At 40.8% G+C, this 19,560-nt stretch overlaps 1 protein-coding gene across 3 annotated transcripts in view; it reads right to left on the bottom strand.

Annotated features, from left to right (window-relative positions):
- lrrk2 (leucine-rich repeat kinase 2) overlaps positions 1-17,544 on the bottom strand; it is a 157,843-nt gene extending 140,299 nt beyond the window's left edge. Inside the window, exons 1-4 of one of the 3 annotated variants that reach the window (XM_080207288.1) lie at positions 16,326-17,544; positions 16,133-16,218; positions 12,854-12,963; positions 1,378-1,466 (exon numbers count right to left, since the gene is read on the bottom strand). In XM_080207288.1, the coding sequence (XP_080063414.1) occupies positions 1,378-1,466; positions 12,854-12,963; positions 16,133-16,218; positions 16,326-16,461 (421 nt within the window). In that variant the 5' untranslated portion in view covers positions 16,462-17,544. Of the gene's footprint in view, positions 1-1,377; positions 1,467-12,853; positions 12,964-16,132; positions 16,219-16,325 lie in introns of those variants that run through there. The other 2 variants (XM_080207289.1, XM_080207290.1) reach the window with 2 other exon arrangements.
- Positions 17,545-19,560: the final 2,016 nt, after the last annotated feature.

Below are 19,560 nucleotides of genomic sequence, written 5' to 3'. Positions count from 1 at the left end.
AGTCCAAAGATGTGCAGGTTAGGTTGATTGGTTGTGCTAAAGTTGCCCCTTAGTGTCCTGAGATGCATAGGTTAGGGGGATTAGCAGTAAATATGTAGGTATCTGGGATTAGGGCCTGGGTGGGATTGTGGTTGGTGCAGACTCGATGGGCCAAATGGCCTCTTTCCACACTGTAGGATTTCTATGATTTCTATGTTTTTGTTGAAGACTTTCTCGACACAACCTGTGTCCCTTGCAAAATGGCTGCACAGCATTGCCTTAAAATACTTCACCCATTCCGCACTTCCAAAAGATTTCAGGTGGGCTTGCCACAGCCATTGTTTCATTGTAGAAACACAAAGTTAGAGCAGGGGAGGCCATTCATCAGCCACGATGGCTGATCATCCAACTCAATAGCCTGATCCCATGTTTCCCATATATCTTTTGATCCTTTTTGCCTCAAGCGCTATATCTAATTGCTTCTTGAAAACAGTGTTTTGGCCTCAACTATTTTCTGTGGTGGCAAATTCTACAGGTTGACCACTCTGTCCTAAACAGTCTGCACTGTATCCTTCGACTGTGACCCCTGGTTCTGGACACCCCCACCATCAGGAACATCCTTCTTGCATCTACTCTCTCTAACCCTGTTAGAATTTTATAGTTTTCTATGAAACCCGTCTCCCACCCCCCCATTCTTCTGAACTCTGTAGGAACAACAATCCTAACCCACTCAATCCCAGAAATCAGTCTGGTAACTCTTCACTGCACTCCATCCAGTACTTTGCATTTTTAATGCATCTTCTTTAGAGACTTGAATTTCAATGGGTATCTGAATTGTAGAAAATGTCTCCTTCCTCATATACCCCCAAGGGTGACTTCTTTTTTTCTCACCTTCACCTCGGAATGTGGTCATTACTCTATCTCACTTCAACTTGCAAAATATCTCATCAATTGAAAGTTAAAAATTCATAGTTTAAAAAAAAGGCATGGCCTTGTGACACTTAATCAGTGGTGTACATTCTACCAGAAAGCATAGATTTTCACTTCACAGACAGGTTCATTGTAGAATCGATTGTATCACTGCATGCACCATACACCCAATTTTTGCAGAAAATTGCAAACTATTTAATAATCTAACGCTCAGATTCAAATCAATTAAAATTGGCAAATTATACAATGAATACGTATTCAGATGTCTGACAACAATGTGCTATATTTTTCTGCAACAATTACTATCCTAATTAGAAGAGAATTAAGTTGATACAAAACAAATAATAGTGAGCCTTTTGTACATTACATTTTCATGTATGGATTCAACCTTCATCAAAGTCACAAAATATAGAGAGAAGAGATACATTGTCAACAATGTTTTTCAGACGTTAACTGGAATTACTGTACCTGACTGAACAAGGAGTGTTAATGCCTTAAGGCCAAGCAGCAGTACGGTAGGATGAAAATTATAAGTGCTCAACAAATTCAGGATCTGTCTAAAATACAAATGAGGGAAAAAAGAAAAGGAGATGTTTTAAAAATTGGAATAAACAATTTAAAAAATGCAAGTTCAATATAAAATGATTTCTGATGCTTCTGACATTTTTCTTAAATTGCTACAAGAGATCCCTCCCACCCTGATAATACTGTTCGAAGTAGTGCTTCTGGTGAAGTCACACAAATATCCCAAGCACTGTGTTGTGTTAGCCAATTTCAAGCGCTACAAACTTTCAACACCTATTAAGGATAGAAAATAAACAAGTCAATAAAGCCTTAGCTCCAGTAGCTGCTGCTGAAAACACACCAATATTCAGAGCGTCAACGCACATGGTCAAGTTATATTGTGACAGTAAATGAAACAGTCAACAATGTATTTCCACTTTACCAATTTTGACGTTTTCTTTATTCCATTCAAATTGCACTGACAGTAATCAGACTTGGCATTATTGTTTTTTTTCTGAAGAATAGTGTACCAACACTCACCATCCGTATTCATATGAGAATAATAGTCACATGGGAGAGCTACTGGAAACCTGCCATACCACAATCCATCAAGAGGCAGCGGGTTCAAGGATGCAAAGAAACATGGTGGAAAAGTTAATAAAGTATTTAAAATATTCTTAAGTGTTAATCGTGATTATGAGCCACAGAAAAATCCGCAAGCAAGAACTGCTCATAACTATCTAAATTGCAATTGTGTTTAAAAAAGAAATGGAAAAACAGCAGAAAGCTGTTCACTTTATATGGGTGCAGAGGTGGAAGAGCTACATAAATCAACAAGAATTGAAAAAGACAATAAGCAGCTACATAGGTATAAGGAAGCATCACAAATTGGTTAAAAAGGATGTCATCAAGTTATTTAATATTGCTTGTAATATTAATATAGAATATAGCGTGGAAATTGAGAAGAAAAAAGCAAAAGAAGAAAATCATTAAGAATTAAGGAGAGAAGAGCCTAGTTGTGACATGGAGGAATAAAACAGGTGCAAAGCACAATGACGAGTGTGACGAAAGGGAATAAGCAATCAGCAACAAACTAGGAAAAGTAAGTAAAGAATCAAAACCTTAACTGAAAGAAGAAAGACTGCCACGACAAATTTGAAATTAAATGGAATTATCCCCAATATCAGAAAAAGACTGAATTATACGTATGTTAAATTAAACCATTAACGTATGAAAAATAAACTGCAATCTCTTTTGCTCCACATAAAGTATCTACCATTAAGAAATGTACCGAAACATTGCTCCAATCAGTTGGAGGATATTCTATTTTATGAAACTATGAGCATGCTACCATAGAACGCATTGCTAGTTGAGTTTCCTTACCTTTGCACATGGAATCAAGGCTAAATAACATGTTTCAGACAAAGACAGTTGGAAGACAGAACTGATTCAGCTAAGTTTCATAGATAAAGTTCAGTGCTCATTTTTACTTTCTGTATTTTGTCTTTATCTTTTAATGTGCAGAATGCATAGAATTTGGATTGATGCCATTGCTGAAAAGAGAGTTTGAGGTACTAGGATCCAAATTAAAAGCAAAACCTATAAAGCAACAATCTCTAGATTGTTGCCTGAGGCACACGCCAAGTGGCAAAAGGATAAGCAATTCAGAAGGTCAAACGAATGGAAGAATAGTGGTTTGGGGGGCAGGGATTTCGCCTCATGCACCACTAGCACCAGCGCAAGACAGGTTCCACTAGGACAGGCTCCGCCTAAGCCAGACTGGGCCCAGTTTCCTGATAAATTGAATAATTAGGGAAGTAGACAGGTTATAAAATAAGAATGGAAGTGGGGTGTTGTGGGTGCAAGAGATCCACAAAAGAGGAAATTAAAATCAACCAGGGAAATTTCAAGGCTTTAGAGCCCATGTTTTTGGGTAAAAATAAGCTAATGTAATATTCTCAAGTTTGCCGATGAACACAAAACTAGGTGGAATACTGAGTGACAAGAAGGAAATAACAAAGCTTCAAAGTGATTTAGACAAGTTGAATGAGTGGACAGATATATGGCAAATTCAGTATAATGTTCATAAGTGTGAAGTTATCCATTTTGGTAGGAAAACAGAATGGCAGAGTATTATTTAAATAGTGAACAATCAGAAAATTTTGATGTATAAAGGATCCTGGGTGCCCTTGTCCACCAGTAAGAATTAACAATACAAAATAAAAATACACAATTTAAGAAATACTTTGCATTTCTGTTATTCCTACCAAAATAGATAACTTCACATTTTCCCACATTATATGCTCATCCAGTCAGCCTAGCTAAATTTCCTTGCATCCTCCTCACAACTTGCATTCCCACCAAGTTCTGTCTCAGCAGCAAACATGAAAATATTACATTCGGTCCCCACATCCAAATCATTTAAATAGATCATGAATAGCAGGGGCCCAAGCATTGATTCTTGTGATATCCTGAGAATGATCTGCTTATCTCTACTCTCTGTTGCTTCTCTGTTAACCAATTTCAATCCATGTCAGCATATTATCCCCAATCCCATGAGTTCTAATTTTGCTTACTAATCTGCTGTGTGAGTTCATAACAAAAGCTTCCTGAAAATCCAAATACATTACATTCATTGGTTCTCCCTTAGTTATTCTGCTGGTAACTAGTAACATCTTCAAAAAAACTTCACAGCTTTGTCAAACACAATTTCATTTTCCGAACGCCATGTCAATTCTGTCCAACCTGATCATTACTTTCTAAATCCGAGTTATCATAACCTTTAAAATATATTCCAGCATTTTCCCTACTGCTGATATTGGCTAACAGATCTATAGTCTCCTGTTTTTTTTCTTTATCACCTTTCTTAAATAGTGAGCTCAATTTGCTACCTCTGAATCAATAAGCAACCATTCCAGTCCAGAATCTACAAAATTCAGAAAGATGATCACTGCATTCACATTCCCTACAGCCATCTCTTTCAACACTCTGATATAGATCATCAGGTTCAGGGGATTTATCTCCTTAACTTAAACTTTTGGAATAAATGGGTGAAGTGGAAGAAGAGGAGGAGTAACCTTGATAATAAAGGAGGGGATATAGACAGTAAAGAGAAAGGACTTCAGCTCAGAAAATGAAGACGCAGAAACAGGTAATAAGCAGTCAGAGCCAGAAAACTTTGGATAGAGTTGTTTATAAGCTGCACAAAAGTAAGCAAAATATAAACCTGCATGCCTTTCAGACTGTGGGAGGAAACCAGAACATCCAGCAGAAACCCATGCAGATATGAGGAGAATGTGCAGATAATGACCCAAGCCAGGAATCAAACCCGGATCCCTCGCACTGTGAGGCAGCAGTGCTAACCACTTTGCAACCATGCTGCAAAGGCTGGGAAAACCAAAGTTGCATTAAGTGTCGTGAACAAGTTAATGAAGTGTGTACAAAATAGTTTTCTCTATTAATTATAACAAGTATAACCAACCGGGAAGCAGACTATTTTAGATTGACCAGTAATACAAGGTTAAAGACCAGTAATACAAGGGAAATTAGTAACCTTGTATTACTGGTCTTTAGGAGAAGCTTGACAATAATATATTAGAATTTGATATCAAATTTGAAAGTGATTAGGTCAAGTCAAAAACTAGGGTCTCAAATCTAAACAAAACAACTATACAGGTTGAATTGGCAACTTGGCTAAGGTAGAATGGAAAACTACATTAATAGATATAATGATAGATAAGCCATGGCTAGAATTTAATAAATTAATCCATAATTTTCAACAAATGCACTTTCCTCTGACAACACAAAAATCCATAGGAAGTGTGGTCCAACCTCAGCCAACAGAAAAATTAAGGATAATATTAGGTCAAAAGAGGAAATTTATTATGCAAGAAAAGGAAAAAGGATTTCAGAATTCGGCAAAGAAATTGCAAAGGAAAAAGGGAATGAGAAGATGAGGGTAGCCTGTCAAGAGACATTAAAACACCAAGCTTTTCTGTACATGTAAAAAGGAAGAGACCGGTGAAAGTCAATATGAACCCATCAGAGGCCAATTAAGTAAAATTCTAGAAATGGAATGAGGAAACAGCAGAGACATTCAACAAGTACTTAGTATCTGTCTTCATACTAGAAAGTGGACCAAACTGTAAATCTGAACAACTTAAAGAAATAAGTAGAAATAAAAGTAGCACTGGGAAAATCAGTGAGATTAAATGGCAGTAAATCTGTTGAATGAGACAACCTACAGTTTTAAAACAGGTGGTTGCAGAGGCTTTACATATATTGGTTTTGATTTTCCAGAATTGCTTAGATTTCTAGAACAACTCCCAAGGATTGCAACACCGCAAACCCCGTTACTCAAGAAAGAATGAAGAGAAAACAGGGAACAATAGGACTCTTAGCCTAATATTAGTTGGCAAAACGACCAAATCTCTTCAGTATGTGATAACAGAATTCTTCAAAAATCATGATTTGATTTGGCAAGATTGATTTATGAAAGGGAAGTGTATTTGACAATTATGTTAGAGAATTCTGAGGGTGTAAATAGCAGAATGGTTAAGGGGGTGTTAATAGATAGATGTGCCCTTTTGGATTTCAAAAAGTGTTCAATAAAACAAACAAGGAACAGACACTTCAGCTCTCCAAGCCTGTGCCAATCATGGTGCCCAAACTAAACTAAAAAAAACCTTCTGTCTTTATTCAGTCTGTATACCTTTATTCCCTCCCTAATCATGTACCCAACCGGATGCCTCTTAAATGTTACTAATGTGCCTGCTTCCACCACTTCCCCTGGAAGCGCGTTCCAGGTACTCACTACTCTCTGCATGGAAAAACTCCCCTGCACATCGCCATTAAACTTTTCCCCTCTCAGCTTGAACTTGAGCCCCCTTTAATTGACACTTACATCCTGGGAAAAAGCATCTGACTATTCATCCAGTCTTTGCCTCTCATTATTTTGTACATCTCTATCAGGTCTCCTCTCAGCCACTGTCCTTCCAGTGAAAACAATCCTAGTTTATTCAACGTCTCCTCATAGTTAACATCCTTCAGACCAGGCAATATCCCGATGAACCTTCTTTGCATTCTTGACATAGCTTCCATGTCCTTCTGGTAGTGTGGTGATGAAAACTGCACACAATTCTCCAAATGCAGCCTAACCAAAGTTTATATGGTTGCAAAATGATTTCCCAATTCTTGTACTCAATGCCTCGGCCAATGTAGACAAGCATGCCATATGCTTTCTTAGTCACCTTGGCCACCTGTGTTGCCACTTTTAGGGAAGTGTGGACCTTTGTGCCCAAATCCCTCTACATGTTAATGTTCCTAAGAATTTTGCCATTTATAGTCCAATTCACTCCTAAATTAGATCCTCCAAAATATATCACCTCATTTGTCCAGATTAAACTCCATCTGCCATTTCTGTGCGCAAGTCTTCAATCTACCTATATCCTATTGTATCCTCTGACAATCCCCAGCACTATCAGCAACTCCACCAATCTTCATATCATCCACAAAGTTACTAATCAGACCACCCACATTTTCCTCCACATCATTTATATAGACTACAAGCAACAAAGGTCATAACACTGATTCCTGGTGAATACCATTCACTATAGGTCTCCATTCTGAAAAAACGCCCTTCTACTGTTACTCTGTTTCCTATGACCAAGCCAGTTCTGTATCCTTCCAGCCAGACCACCCCGAATTCCATGTTATTTTAGTTTTTGTATCAGTCTGCCATGTGGGACCTTGTCAAATGCCTTAATAAAATCTATATAAGCTAAATCCACAGCCCTTCCCTCATTACTTAACTTTGTCACCTCTTCAAAAACTCAGATCAAGTTGGTGAGACATGACCTTCCCTGTACGATATCACGCTGTCTGTCACTAACTAGTCCATTTTCTACCAAATGTGTGTATATCCTCTCCGTCTGTAACTTTTCCAAAAGTTTTTCTACCACTGACATCAGGCTCACCAGCCTACAATTTCCTGGATTACGCCTGCTTCCTTTCTTAAACAAGGGAACAACACGTGGCTCTTCTGCAGTCCTCTGGAACCTCACCTGTAGTCAAAGAGGATGTGAAGATATCTGTTAAAGCCCCAGCTATTTCTCCCCTTACCTCCTACAGTAATCTGGAATAGATCCCACGTGGCTCCAGGAACTTGTGTAAATTAATGCAATTTAGGATACCCAACACTTCCTCCTTCAATATATTGACATTCTCTGAAGTCTTCACACAATTATCCCTGACCTCAACATCCATCATGTCCTCAGTGAGTACCGAAACAATGTACTCGTTAATGATCCCACTCACTTCCTGTGGCTCCACGCATTAACTCAAGGACAATAGAGGGAAGTTAAGTTTATTTATTAGTGTCACAGGTAGGCTTACATTAATACTGCAATGATATTACAGTGAAAATCTCCAAGTCGTCACATTCTGACGCATGTTTGGGTGTACTGAAAGAGAATTAAGCATAGCCAATGCACCTAATCAGCACATCTTTCAGACTGCAAGAGGAAACTGGAGCACACAGAGGGAACCCACACAGACATGGGGAGAACATGCAGAATCCCCAAGACAGTGATCCAAGCTAGGAATCGAACCTGGGTCCCTGGTGCTGTGAAGCAGCAGTGCCAATCATTGTGCCAACATGCCTGAGTAAGCCTATTCTTTCTCTTGCTACTGATACATTCATAAAAAGTCTTGGGATTCTCCTGACCCTGTTTAATAATAACATTTCATGGCCCCTTTTAGCTCTCCTAATTCCGTGTTCAAGTTCCTCCCTACTTTCATTATACTCCTCAAGGGCTTTGTCAGTTTTTAGATGCCTAGACCTATCATATGTTTCCTTTTTCCTTTTAGCTCAGCTTACAATTTCCCTTGTCATCTATGGTTTTCAAATCCTACGATTTCAACCCTTGATTTTTGCAGGCACATGACTATTCCGCACTTCAATCAACTGGCCTTTAAAAGCCTCCCACAATTAGATTTGCCCCCAAATGGTCGCTCCCAATCCACATTACCCAGTTCCTGCCTAATTTGGATGTAATTGGCCCTCACCCAAGGACCACTCTTGTCCTTATCCACAACTACCCAAAATCTTATGGAATTACGTTTGCTAAGCACAAAATGCTCTCTACTGAAACATCGATCAGATGGCCTGATTCATTCCCCAACACCAAATCTAATATAGCCCCCATCCCCAGTTGGATTGTCAACATACCGAATCAAAAAGCCCTACAGGACACATCTCACAAATTGCTCTCTATCTGAGCCCCTGGCTGTAAGAGAGTCCCAGGCAAGGTGGGAGAAGTTAAAGTCACCCATTACAGCTACCCTGCTTTATTCACACCTTTTCAATATCTTACTACACAACTGCTCCTCTGTCTCCTGCGGGCTGTTGGAGAGTCTATAGTACACTCCCAACGTTGGTGATTTCATCCTTCCTATTCCTGAGCTCCACCCATAATGCCTCATTACAAGATCTTGCCAATGTGTCCTCCCTCAACAGGGCTGTGATGTGCTCCCTAATTAGCAATACAATTTCCCCATCCCTTTTGTTTCCCCTTCTGTCCCATCTAAAGCAACAAAATCCCAGAATGTTAAACTGCCAATCCTGTCCCTCCTTTAACCATGTCTCTGTAATTGCAATAACATCATAATTCCATGCATTAAGTCAGATTCTCAGTTCGTCTGTCTTACCTGTTATACTTCTTGCATTGAAGCAAACACACTGCAGAACTAAAATCCCACTGTGCCCTGTGGCTTTCCTCTGTGTTGTGTTTGTCTCAGTCTCACTTTTCTTCCCACTCCCTACACTTACTGGCCTGCGGTTCTGGTTCACACCCCTGGCTGCAGCATACAAGAAGCTATGAGACAAAATTAAACTCAAGGGATAGGGGACAATATAAATAGTTTGGATCAAGGACTAGTTAATGGGCAGAAAATAAACTAAGAAGCCTGACAACACCAGGTTTAAGTCCAATCGATTTATTTGATAGTAATGAATCAGTTGGACTTAAACCTGGTGTTGTCAGACTTCTTACTGTGTTTACCCCAGTCCAACGCCGACATCTCCACATCAGAAAATAAAGCGCAGGAATAAATTGGACATTTGCATGTTGGCGGGTTCCAATTAACAGGGTATTGTAAGAGTCAGAACTTGGGCCAAAGTTATTTATAATTAATGGTAAGGACTTGGATGAGTTTAATTTTAAGTTAAATTTTTATTTAGTGTCACAAGTAGGCTTACACTAATACTGCAATTAAGTTACTGTGAAAAACCCCTAGTCGCCACACTCCAGAGTGGTGTGCTTCAGGGATCAGTGTTGGGACCACAATTGTTTACAATTTACATAGATGATTTGAAGTTGGGGGCAAGTGTCGTGTGTCAAAGTTTGCAGATGACACTAAGATGAGTGGAAGGGCAAAGTGTGCAGAGGACACAAAATCTGCAAAGGGATATTGATAGTCTAAGTGAATGGGCAAGAGTCTGGCAGATGGAGTACAATGTTGGTAAACGTGAGGTCATCTGTTTTGGCAGGAATAACAACAAAGTCAACTATTATTTAAATGGTAAAGATTGAAGCATGCTGCTGTGTAGAAGGACCTGGGTGTCCTAATGCATGAATCACAAAAAGTTGGCTTGCGGGTCCAGAAGGTAATTCAGAAGGCAAATGGAATTTTGTCCTTCATTGCTAGAGGGATAGAGCTTAAAAACAGGGTGGTTATGTTGCACTGTATAAGATGTTAGTGAGGCCAAACTTGGAATACTGTACAGTTGTGGTCTCCTTACTTGGGAAAGGATGTACTGGCATTAGAGGGAGTGCAGAGGAGATTCCCTAGATTGATTCCAAATTTGTGATGCATTGGCTTATGAGAAGACTCAGTAGACTGGTACTATATTCATTGGAATCTACAAGAATGAGGATCTTATAGAAACATATAAAATTATTAAGGGAATTGTTAAGATAGAACCAGGGAGATTGTTTCCTGTGGCAGGTAAAAGTAGAACGAGGGAACATAATCTTAAATAAAGGGGAGCAGATTTAGGACTGAGTTGAGGAGGGACCTCTTCACCCGAAGGGTTGTGAATCTGTGGAATTCCCTGCCAGGGAAGTAGCTGATGCTATCTCGTTGAATGTTTTTAAAGCAAAGATAAAAAGATTTTTGAATAGTAAAGGAATTAAGGGTTATGGTAAGCGGGTAGGTAATGGAGCTGAGTCCACGAAAAGATCAGCCATAATGGAGTAGGCTCAAAGGACCAGATGGCCTACTCCTGCTTCTAGATCTTACGTTATATTCTTATAAACTGTTGATGGTGGCAGGGCAAGTTGAGAAAGTAGTTAAAAAGACAAATAGGATCCTAATCTTTACAAAGAGAGACATAGATCTGAATTTTCCACTATGTCCCAGTGTTCATGTTAGATCTGAGCCTAACAATTGAGGCATTAATTGATTTGACGCAGGACTTCATGCTCATGGGGGAATTGTCTTGCCTCTATGAGCTGCCAGCCAATCAAATGACTGGGAGCGTCCTGATCCAAGCAGCACCACTGGGAAAAGCAACTATTGCTGGTACTGCAGCAAGTCATAGATGGAAGCAAGCTGCATTACAACTGGACTTCAAGCTGAATCTGGGGTCTCCCCAGGGCCAGTCTGGAAGACCCTGGCAAGAAGGATGAGGGATTAGAGTGGCAAGGGTGGGCAAATCTGAATGGCAGTGCAGCCAATCCCTCCCACTGCCAATAAAAATCAAAGTGTGGCAGTATTAGGCCCTTTAGAGGTCCTTAACATACTGTCTCAGGCAGCCAACAGGTGAGCAAGCTTCCTGTTACCACATCTGTCTCTGGTAAAATTGCAGTGTTTTCAAAAGGGAAGTGAATAAGCACCCTAAAATGATAAACATGCAGGGTTACTGGCAAACAGCAGGTTAGTGGGGCTAACTGAATTGGTACTGTAGAAAGCCAATGACGATTCAATGAGCCAAATGGTTTTTTTCTATTCTGTAACTATTCTATGATTCATCCAGATTATCTGGGCATCCTCACACATGAGCAAAACAAAGTTAACATGCAGATACAGCAGCAATCAAGACAATAGCATGTTAACCTGCATCAAAAAATGAATTACAGTATAAGCATGAAGGTATACCACAAATATGCAAGACATTCAGGCTACACCTGAAGTATCATGTGCAATTTTAATCTCCTTAATGACGGAAGGATATATCTCCCTAGAGCAGCGCAATGAGGGCTCACTAGACATCGCTTCTTGGTTGGAGATGAGGGGATTATCATATTTTGTCAGAAGAGAGTGGGGAATCCCCAGCAACCTCAGCTCCTGAGAGATTGGGGCATCCTTTAAACAAAATAGAAATTAAAAGAACCACAACCCTACTAGGAACACACATCATGATGTGGAAGTGCTGGCGTAAACACAGTAAGAAATCTGACAACACCATGTTTAAGTCGAAAGTTTACTATCAAATAAATCAGTTGGACTTAAACCTGGTGTTGTCAGACTTCTTACTAGGAATACACATCCCCAGCCTCCACATGGACATCTCCAACAGAAGTGCCAAAGAGCAGTGCCAGGATGAAGTGCCAGGGCATGACCCTCTCCCCTCAGGGGCTGTACTCATCTGTGCGTCCCTGATGGGTTTGTTTGCCAGTTCCCCATTTTACAAAAGTTGCTGTAAACCCTGCTGACATGTCATCACACCAGCAGGGGGAGAATACCTTTGTGGAAAGGTTGATACAGTGAGGAGAACCACTATCCATTAATAGGGATCCCAAGTTTTCATGGCAGGAATCCCATTACGTCACTGGCAGGGACATTTGAGTGGGGAAACCCCATCAGTGGAAAATTAATTTTGGGACTCCCCCTCGATACTCCACCGAACATGGAGGCAGAAAATCCCACCCCCTCCCCATGTCATAATCTCAGAATAAGGGGTTGACATTTAAGACTAAGCATGAGGAGAAATCTCTTCATCCAAGTGATTGTGAACTTTGGAATTCTCGACTTCAGTAATCTCTGGCTGTTCAAACATTGAATACATTCCAAACAACGCTCAATAGATTATTGGATTCAAAGAAAACTGAGGGGTATAGGAATAGTGCGGAAAGGTGGATTCAAGATAGTTTCAGCCATGATCTTGTTGAACAGTGAAGACTGGAAGGGTTAATTAGCCAACTCCTGCTCCCTATTTCTCATGTCCTTATGTTTCCATTATAGATTCCTATTTCCACAGTTGAAAATGGATAATACCTGTTTAACTTGTCACACCGTAATTCCACTCATCTTAAAAATTATGAAGGACTATTAATAAAGGAACTGAAAGCTCTTCTACTCTGCTGCAAATTTACTTTTGGAATGTTGGAACTATTTCATACACAATTCAGCCCATCACGTGAATGAAGAAAATACTTACTGATGTATTCCAAGGACATCCCAATCCTTTCCCATATCTTGGGGAGTTGTCAATTTGTTAATTATATCTGGACAGAGCTCCATCAGTTTACAGAGTAAAAACCAACCTGTCTGGACAAAGTAAGAAAACAAAACAATGGAGCACATTACCTTGAAGAACATTAACAGACATTTATTTTACCTTTTGTTCGTAATGCAATTTCAAACCTTCATAGTGCTCCTGAACAATAAGTAGTCTCACAACACCAGGTTAAAGTCCAACAGGTTTATTTGGTAGCACGAGCTTTCGGAGTGCAGCTCCTTCATCCATGCACTGCACTCACCTGATGAAGGAGTGGCGCTCCAAAAGCTCATGCTATCAAATAAACCTTTTGGACTTTAACCTAGCATGTTCCTGAACAGAAAGTCACAATAACTTTGGCAAAATAGAAAACTTCATACCAAACCGCTCTAAGAGTTTGGATCAAATACATTTTGGACCATGGAATAGATAAAAGGCCATGGCATTCAAATATCCAAGAGAGCTGCATTTATTTACACCTTAATTGAAAACAAGGCTGTTTTTTTTTTAATCAGGACAGGCTCCAAGAAAGATGTGCAAGCTTAAAAAGGATTGAAAAGTACATTCAGGTGGTTTAAATACAAGTTACAAAAAAGTAAGAGAAAGTACCTCTTCCATTTTAACCTTTGCACTCCAGCTGTTGGCTCTTGGCTGATTTCAGAACAAGATTGATGTATTTAGTATAAAATACTGCTCCTCCAATTTTGGTTTCTTATTTAACAACATATCCCTTAGTTTGCGGGAAGCAACTGATATGCTAAGCTATTTGTAAGAAAGTTGAGGATTGAGCTCATTCTGGATGTCCTCCTCTCCCAAAATTTCTTTTGCCCAATTTACACAACAGATTGCTTGGTGACTTCCTTAGATACGACCAAAGGTTAAGTGCTTGTCCCTTTTTCACTCAATAACTAATTCCAGAAAAAGGCTGATTATATTTTCTTGTAAAAATCAAAAAGGTGAGAGAGGGTGCATAGTTAGCAAGGTATCGATGCTGTCTTTCAGGTGAGACGTTCCAGATCGTGTCTGATATGATCTTCTAGTTATTGGGGTGTATTGCCTATGAAACTGGCATCGCATGGACATGGAAATTCACATATCACATTCCTCAGCTGCATAATAAACAGAATGTCTTTTCGACTCGAGGGCAGCATCCTCTTCATGGAAAACACCAATCATGTTGCCAATGCATAGCATCAGCATGAAACAGCTGGCTTCACCAGTTGCTCAAATTTTTGAGATAGCTTATCCTTCCAGGGCAATTCAAGTTAAACTAGGTACTTTTCAGATCTGAAAATGGTAGGTAACCTTATGTCTGTTTGTGGTTATGCACAGTACATGGGAAGCAATGATCTGATTGGGGTAGCCATTATTCCATAGGATAGCTTTTGTGTGTCCTACTCTGTGTCATGTTACATGGTGAACAAATAACTCGAGCCCCATTTAACATATTGCCAATAAGGCCAATCTTAAAGCAAGTCACAGGTAGGTGGATTTTTGATCAATAAGGGAATTAAGGGTTACGGAGAGCAGGCGGGGATAAGTGGAACCAAACCACTATCAGATCAGCCATGATCTTATTGAATGGCAGGGCAGACTTGAGGGTCTAGATGGCCTACTCCTGCTCCTATTTCTTACGTTCTTATGTTATGTTCTTAAGTGGGGCTGCAAGAATCCCAACATGCAAATCTGAGCATTTCTCTCAGGCTGTTCATAATATACTGATACTGATCATACTCAAACAACCTGTGCTTGCAAAACTCAACATAAATGTCTAACATTAGATGTGGTTCTGTCTTTGGGCAGCACCTATGGAACAATTCGAAATGAGCTAATAATTACATTTACAGGTAATTAAAAATCATCAGTCTGACTTGCAATGTGGCTCACTTAAGCTTCACTGGAAGCTACATAGTCATAAACAGCAACCTGTCCACTACAGAAAAACACGACGTGTCCAGATATTGCCCTTTTTTTTGAATTCGGCAAGAATGTAGGTGACCTAGTTCCTTGCTGCATTTCCCATGGCAACACTTAAACAGAGTCAACATGCCAACCAATCAGTACCTTTTGCTTGTGCAATATAAATTGTTGCTTCCTTTGAAATTTGGCATACTTGCATCTGACCTGATCGGTGCAATTTTAAATGTTTTAACAGCATGTCTCTTCTTTTTTCAGCAATACTCGAGTTCTGTTCTACCAAGCAGCAATTTGAACCGCATGGCCAGAGTTTTCCAGCCATTCATACCAGTGGGATTCTCTGGTCCTGCTTGCAGCAACCGCAGGGCATGCATGGCAGAAAATTCCAGCCCATATCTTCAGGTATGGTGCACAGGCATGATCATAACATTGCCAGGTTTGTAAAAACCCAAAAATGGTTCACTACTGCCTTTCAGGAAAGGAAACTATATCTGGCTCCGATCCCACACTAAATATTTGACTCATGCTCCATTAGTGGATTTGCTGCCACCTTACAGAGGCATTAAGCTAAAATTAAAGACATCGCCTCAAATATTCTTTGCTTTGCATGCTCTACAGCTATCCTGTTTTCTTAAGCAATTAAACTCAGATAGTTTCTTGCACTTTTATTTTAATTATAATTATATCAATGGAACAAAACCAACAAACCACTTCAGCACCTTCCCTATCAGTAGAAAATTTCCTGTAGGTAAACGAGTTAATATTGCTTTCTGCATTGTCATATGTAGAGCTCTCAAGTTCAAGTGCTGTCAGGTATAGTGTACCTGCAATACAACTTACAAGTCGATTTAAGCATTCTCAAAACCTGCCTCAGTGGAGGAGTGACAGTAAAAGACATGCACAAGGTCTATACTGAGTCCGGTCTATTTTGGCAAGAACAGCTTTCCATTTGAAACAACACGTTGTTCAAAGAAAGTAATCGGCCAACTTTTTGAAAACAGCAGGGGAGTGAAGAGGCATGCGTCATTTTCAATGACGTGCAAAAGTGACATGGCCGTACATCGACATGGTTCAGGCCACTTTACGTTGTGGAAATCAATACATGAAATAGTTCTCGTGAATATTTTGCTTAATTAAAGTCTGAAAAGCAAACGGTATCAAGCATTGTTAAGAGCTTGTATGCTGAACAAAACTAGACCAAAACAAAACTATTAACGATTCAATTGCACCAGTCCGGCCATCAATTTTACGTGACGTAAATAGAAAGTAGATCACAATAAAGAGAAAGCCGAGTGAGCTTACCTGTTGGATTCGGGCAACATCGGCAAACGATTCTAGCACCACCAGCAACGGCATGTGGACATTCTTATTTCCGAATAAAACTGAGGCTGTTTGAGATGTAAACAATCAGGATTGTGCGTCAAAATATGTCCGATCTGTCTTCCGATGGCAGATTTTAAAAGTATATCTATATATAAACTCTCAAAGCACTTACCATTTTGAACGGTTGTGAGCTGAATCAAATCGTCCAAAATCTGAAGCAAAGTGTTAATTTCTTTCCCCTGCTCCACGTTCTGGAGACGGACGATTAGTTTTTTCAGATTTTCTTCCAATTGTTCCGAGTCCGCCATGGTCAATCGACAGTTCTAGTATCGGTCACTTTTCATGTTCAAGCAAGATCATCTGCTTGGTGTGTGATAGCGGCCGGGCTTTAACCAGCCGGTTACTTCCGGCAGTTTAGGTTACGGTATGACTCGCTCGTTGGGAGTTTGCTCAAAGTGAGAGTGAGAGAGAAATGTATTGAAGTTACGAAAGTTTGATTGCAGGGACTTTCCGAGAGCAGGCTTCACCACCAGCCGGTTTCTGCTGTCTCTTCGGGCGGCTGTCGGCAACCGTGACAACACCCTTCTGATTTGCGATTTTTTGTATTTACCAGGCACCAGTTGAAGGCCAACTCTACGTGTTTAAACAAAACAAATGAAGTCCACGTTGGTGTTACGGGAAGTCCAACGCCGGCCTCAAATGGCAGGCCGGACCGTCAATAGGGAAAAAAAAATCAGAGAAGGCACTCCCTTGGCCGCAGCCACCGAAAGAATTTCGGCAATTTGCCAAAACAGCTCACAATTGGATCACCCAAATGGAAGGCAATAGCTATCATGGGTTACACTTTATCTCCCCTCTTCATCGTGCAAGCTACCACTTGTTCAGCACCTTCTTCTGCAATCTATTTTTGGGTCAGAGACGCGTCGTCCGACGCGGGAAGAAACTCGTCACGTTTAACGCTCAATTTCAGTGTCCCCTCTGCAGGGTTTCCGTTTTCCCCAAAGTGATTAAGACTCAAAAACAAAGTATTTCTAATCGCTGTCACAAATCTTGATCTAAACAAATTACCCGGGCGTAAGTTGCAGGGCAGTAATGAGCCGCACTTTATTCATCAGAGTTGCTATCTTACCACTGAGGCGTTGAACTAAGATCTGTCAGTTGGGCCGAAGGTCCCATGTTACTGTATCAAAGGGCAAGGGAGTTGCGCCCCAAGTCTTGGCCAGTATTTATCCTTCAATCGACACAACCTAAGAACAGGTTGCCAATAGCTGGCACAGAGTGTACTCTGTTGGCTATCAAGTACTTTGGGAAGGTCTAAGGTCACGAGCGGTGTTATATAAATGCAAGTTATTACTTGCTTTAATGTACCACTTGCAGTCATTTGTTTCTTGTAGATTTGAAGTACAGTTACCAATTCTCTGATTTAAATAAAATACCATACGTTAGGTAAAAGGGTTTCATTATCTGTAAGAAGTCTCTCAATACCAGGTTAAAGTCCAACAGGTTTATTTGGTACTAAACACCACTAGCTTTCAAGGTTTGCCCCTTCTTCAGGTGAGTGGGAGTTCTGATCACAAACAGAGCATATAAAGGCACACACAGTTTACAGAATACTGATTAGAACGCGAGTTTTTACAGCTAATCAAGTCTTAAAGGTGCAGACAATGTGAGTGGAGATAGCATTAAGCATAGGTTACAGAGATGTGTATTGTCTCCAGACAGGTTAGTAAGTGAGATGTTGCAAGCCCAGGCAAGTCATAGGGGTTACAAATAGTGTGACATGAACCCAAGATCCCGGTTGAGGCCACCTTCATGTGTGCGAAACTTGGCTATCAGTTTCTGCTCAGCAACTCTGCGTCGTTGTATGTTGGGAAGGCTGCCTTGGAGAATGATTACCTGAAGATCAGAGGCCGAATGCCCGTGATTGCTGAAGTGTTCGCCAACAGGAAGAGACCAGTCTTGCCTGGTCATTGTCGAGCTGTGTTCATTCATCCATTGTCATAACGTCTGCATGGTCTCCCCAATGTAGCATGCCTCGGGACATCCTTTCCTGCAGCATATCAGGTAGACAACGTTGGCCAAGTTGCAAGAGTATGTGCCGTGTACATAGTGGGTGGTGTTCTCACGTGAAATGATGGCATCCGTGTCGATGATCCAGCACGTCTTGCAGAAGTTGCTGTGGCAGGGGTGTGTGGTGTTGTGGTCACTGTTCTCCTGAAGGCTGGGTAATTTGCTGAGGACAATGGCCTGTTTGAGGTTGTGCAGTTGTTTGAAGGCAAGAAGTGGGAATGGCCTTGGTGAGATGTTTGTCTTCATCAATGACATGTTGAAGACTCTGGAGAAGACATTGTAGCTTCTCTGCTCCAGGAAAATACTGGACGATGAAGGGTATTCTGTTCACCGTGTCCCGTGTTTGTCTTCTGAGGAGGTCAGTGCAGTTTTTCGCTGTGGCGCATCGGAACTGTCCATCGATGAGTCGAGCGCCATATCCTGTTCTTATGAGGGCATCTTTCAGCGTCTGGAGGTGTCTGTTGTGATCCTCCTCATCTGAGCAGATCCTGTGTATACGGAAGGCTTGTCTATTGGGGATGACTTCTTTAACGTGTTTAGGGTGAAAGCTGGAGAAGTGGAGCATTGTAAGGTTATCTGTGGGCTTGTGGTACAGTGAGGTGCTGAGGTGACCATCCTTAATGGAGATGCATGTGTCCAAGAATGCAACTGATTCCGGAGAATAGTCCATAGTGAGTCTGATGGTGGGGTGGAACATGTTAATGTCATCATATAGTTGTTTTGGTGATTGTTCACCATGAGTCCAAAGGAAGAAAATGTCATCAATGTATCTAGTATATAGCATTGGTTGAAGGTCCTATGCAGTGAAGAAGTGTTGTTTGACCCTGTGCATGAAGATGTTGGCATATTGAGGTGCAAATTTGGTCCCCATGGCTGTTCCGTGTGTCTGAATGAGGAACTGGTTGTTGAAGATGAAGACATTGTGGTCCAGGATGAAGCAGATGAGTTGTAAAATTGCATCTGGAAATAAGCAGTTGTCAGCATTGAATACTGAGGCAGTTGCAGCAATGCCATCATTGTGGGGGATGCTGGTGTAGCGTGCCGAGACATCTATTGTGACAAGGAGTGCTCCTGGTTCAACTGCTCCATGTGTGCTGAGTTTCTGTAGGAAGTCGTAGTATCGCGACAAAAGCTGGGGGTTCTTTGTACAATGGGTTTCAGGATGCCCTCAACGCAGCCGGAGAGGTTCTCGCACAGGGCCCCATTGCCTGATATGATGGGACAACCAGGTGTGTTTGCGTTGTGTACCTTTGGGAGGCAATAGAGGTCTCCAATGTGGAGAATACGTGGGATGAGAGTACGGAGGGCGCTCTGAAGGTCCGGATCAAAGCTCTTGA

Source organism: Carcharhinus amblyrhynchos, chromosome 19 (genome assembly GCF_965287045.1).
Source record: "Carcharhinus amblyrhynchos chromosome 19, sCarAmb.v2.hapA, whole genome shotgun sequence".
NCBI lineage: Eukaryota > Metazoa > Chordata > Chondrichthyes > Carcharhiniformes > Carcharhinidae > Carcharhinus > Carcharhinus amblyrhynchos.
Note: the sequence above shows the minus strand (reverse complement) of the source record. Positions and strands in the feature narration are given on the sequence as shown.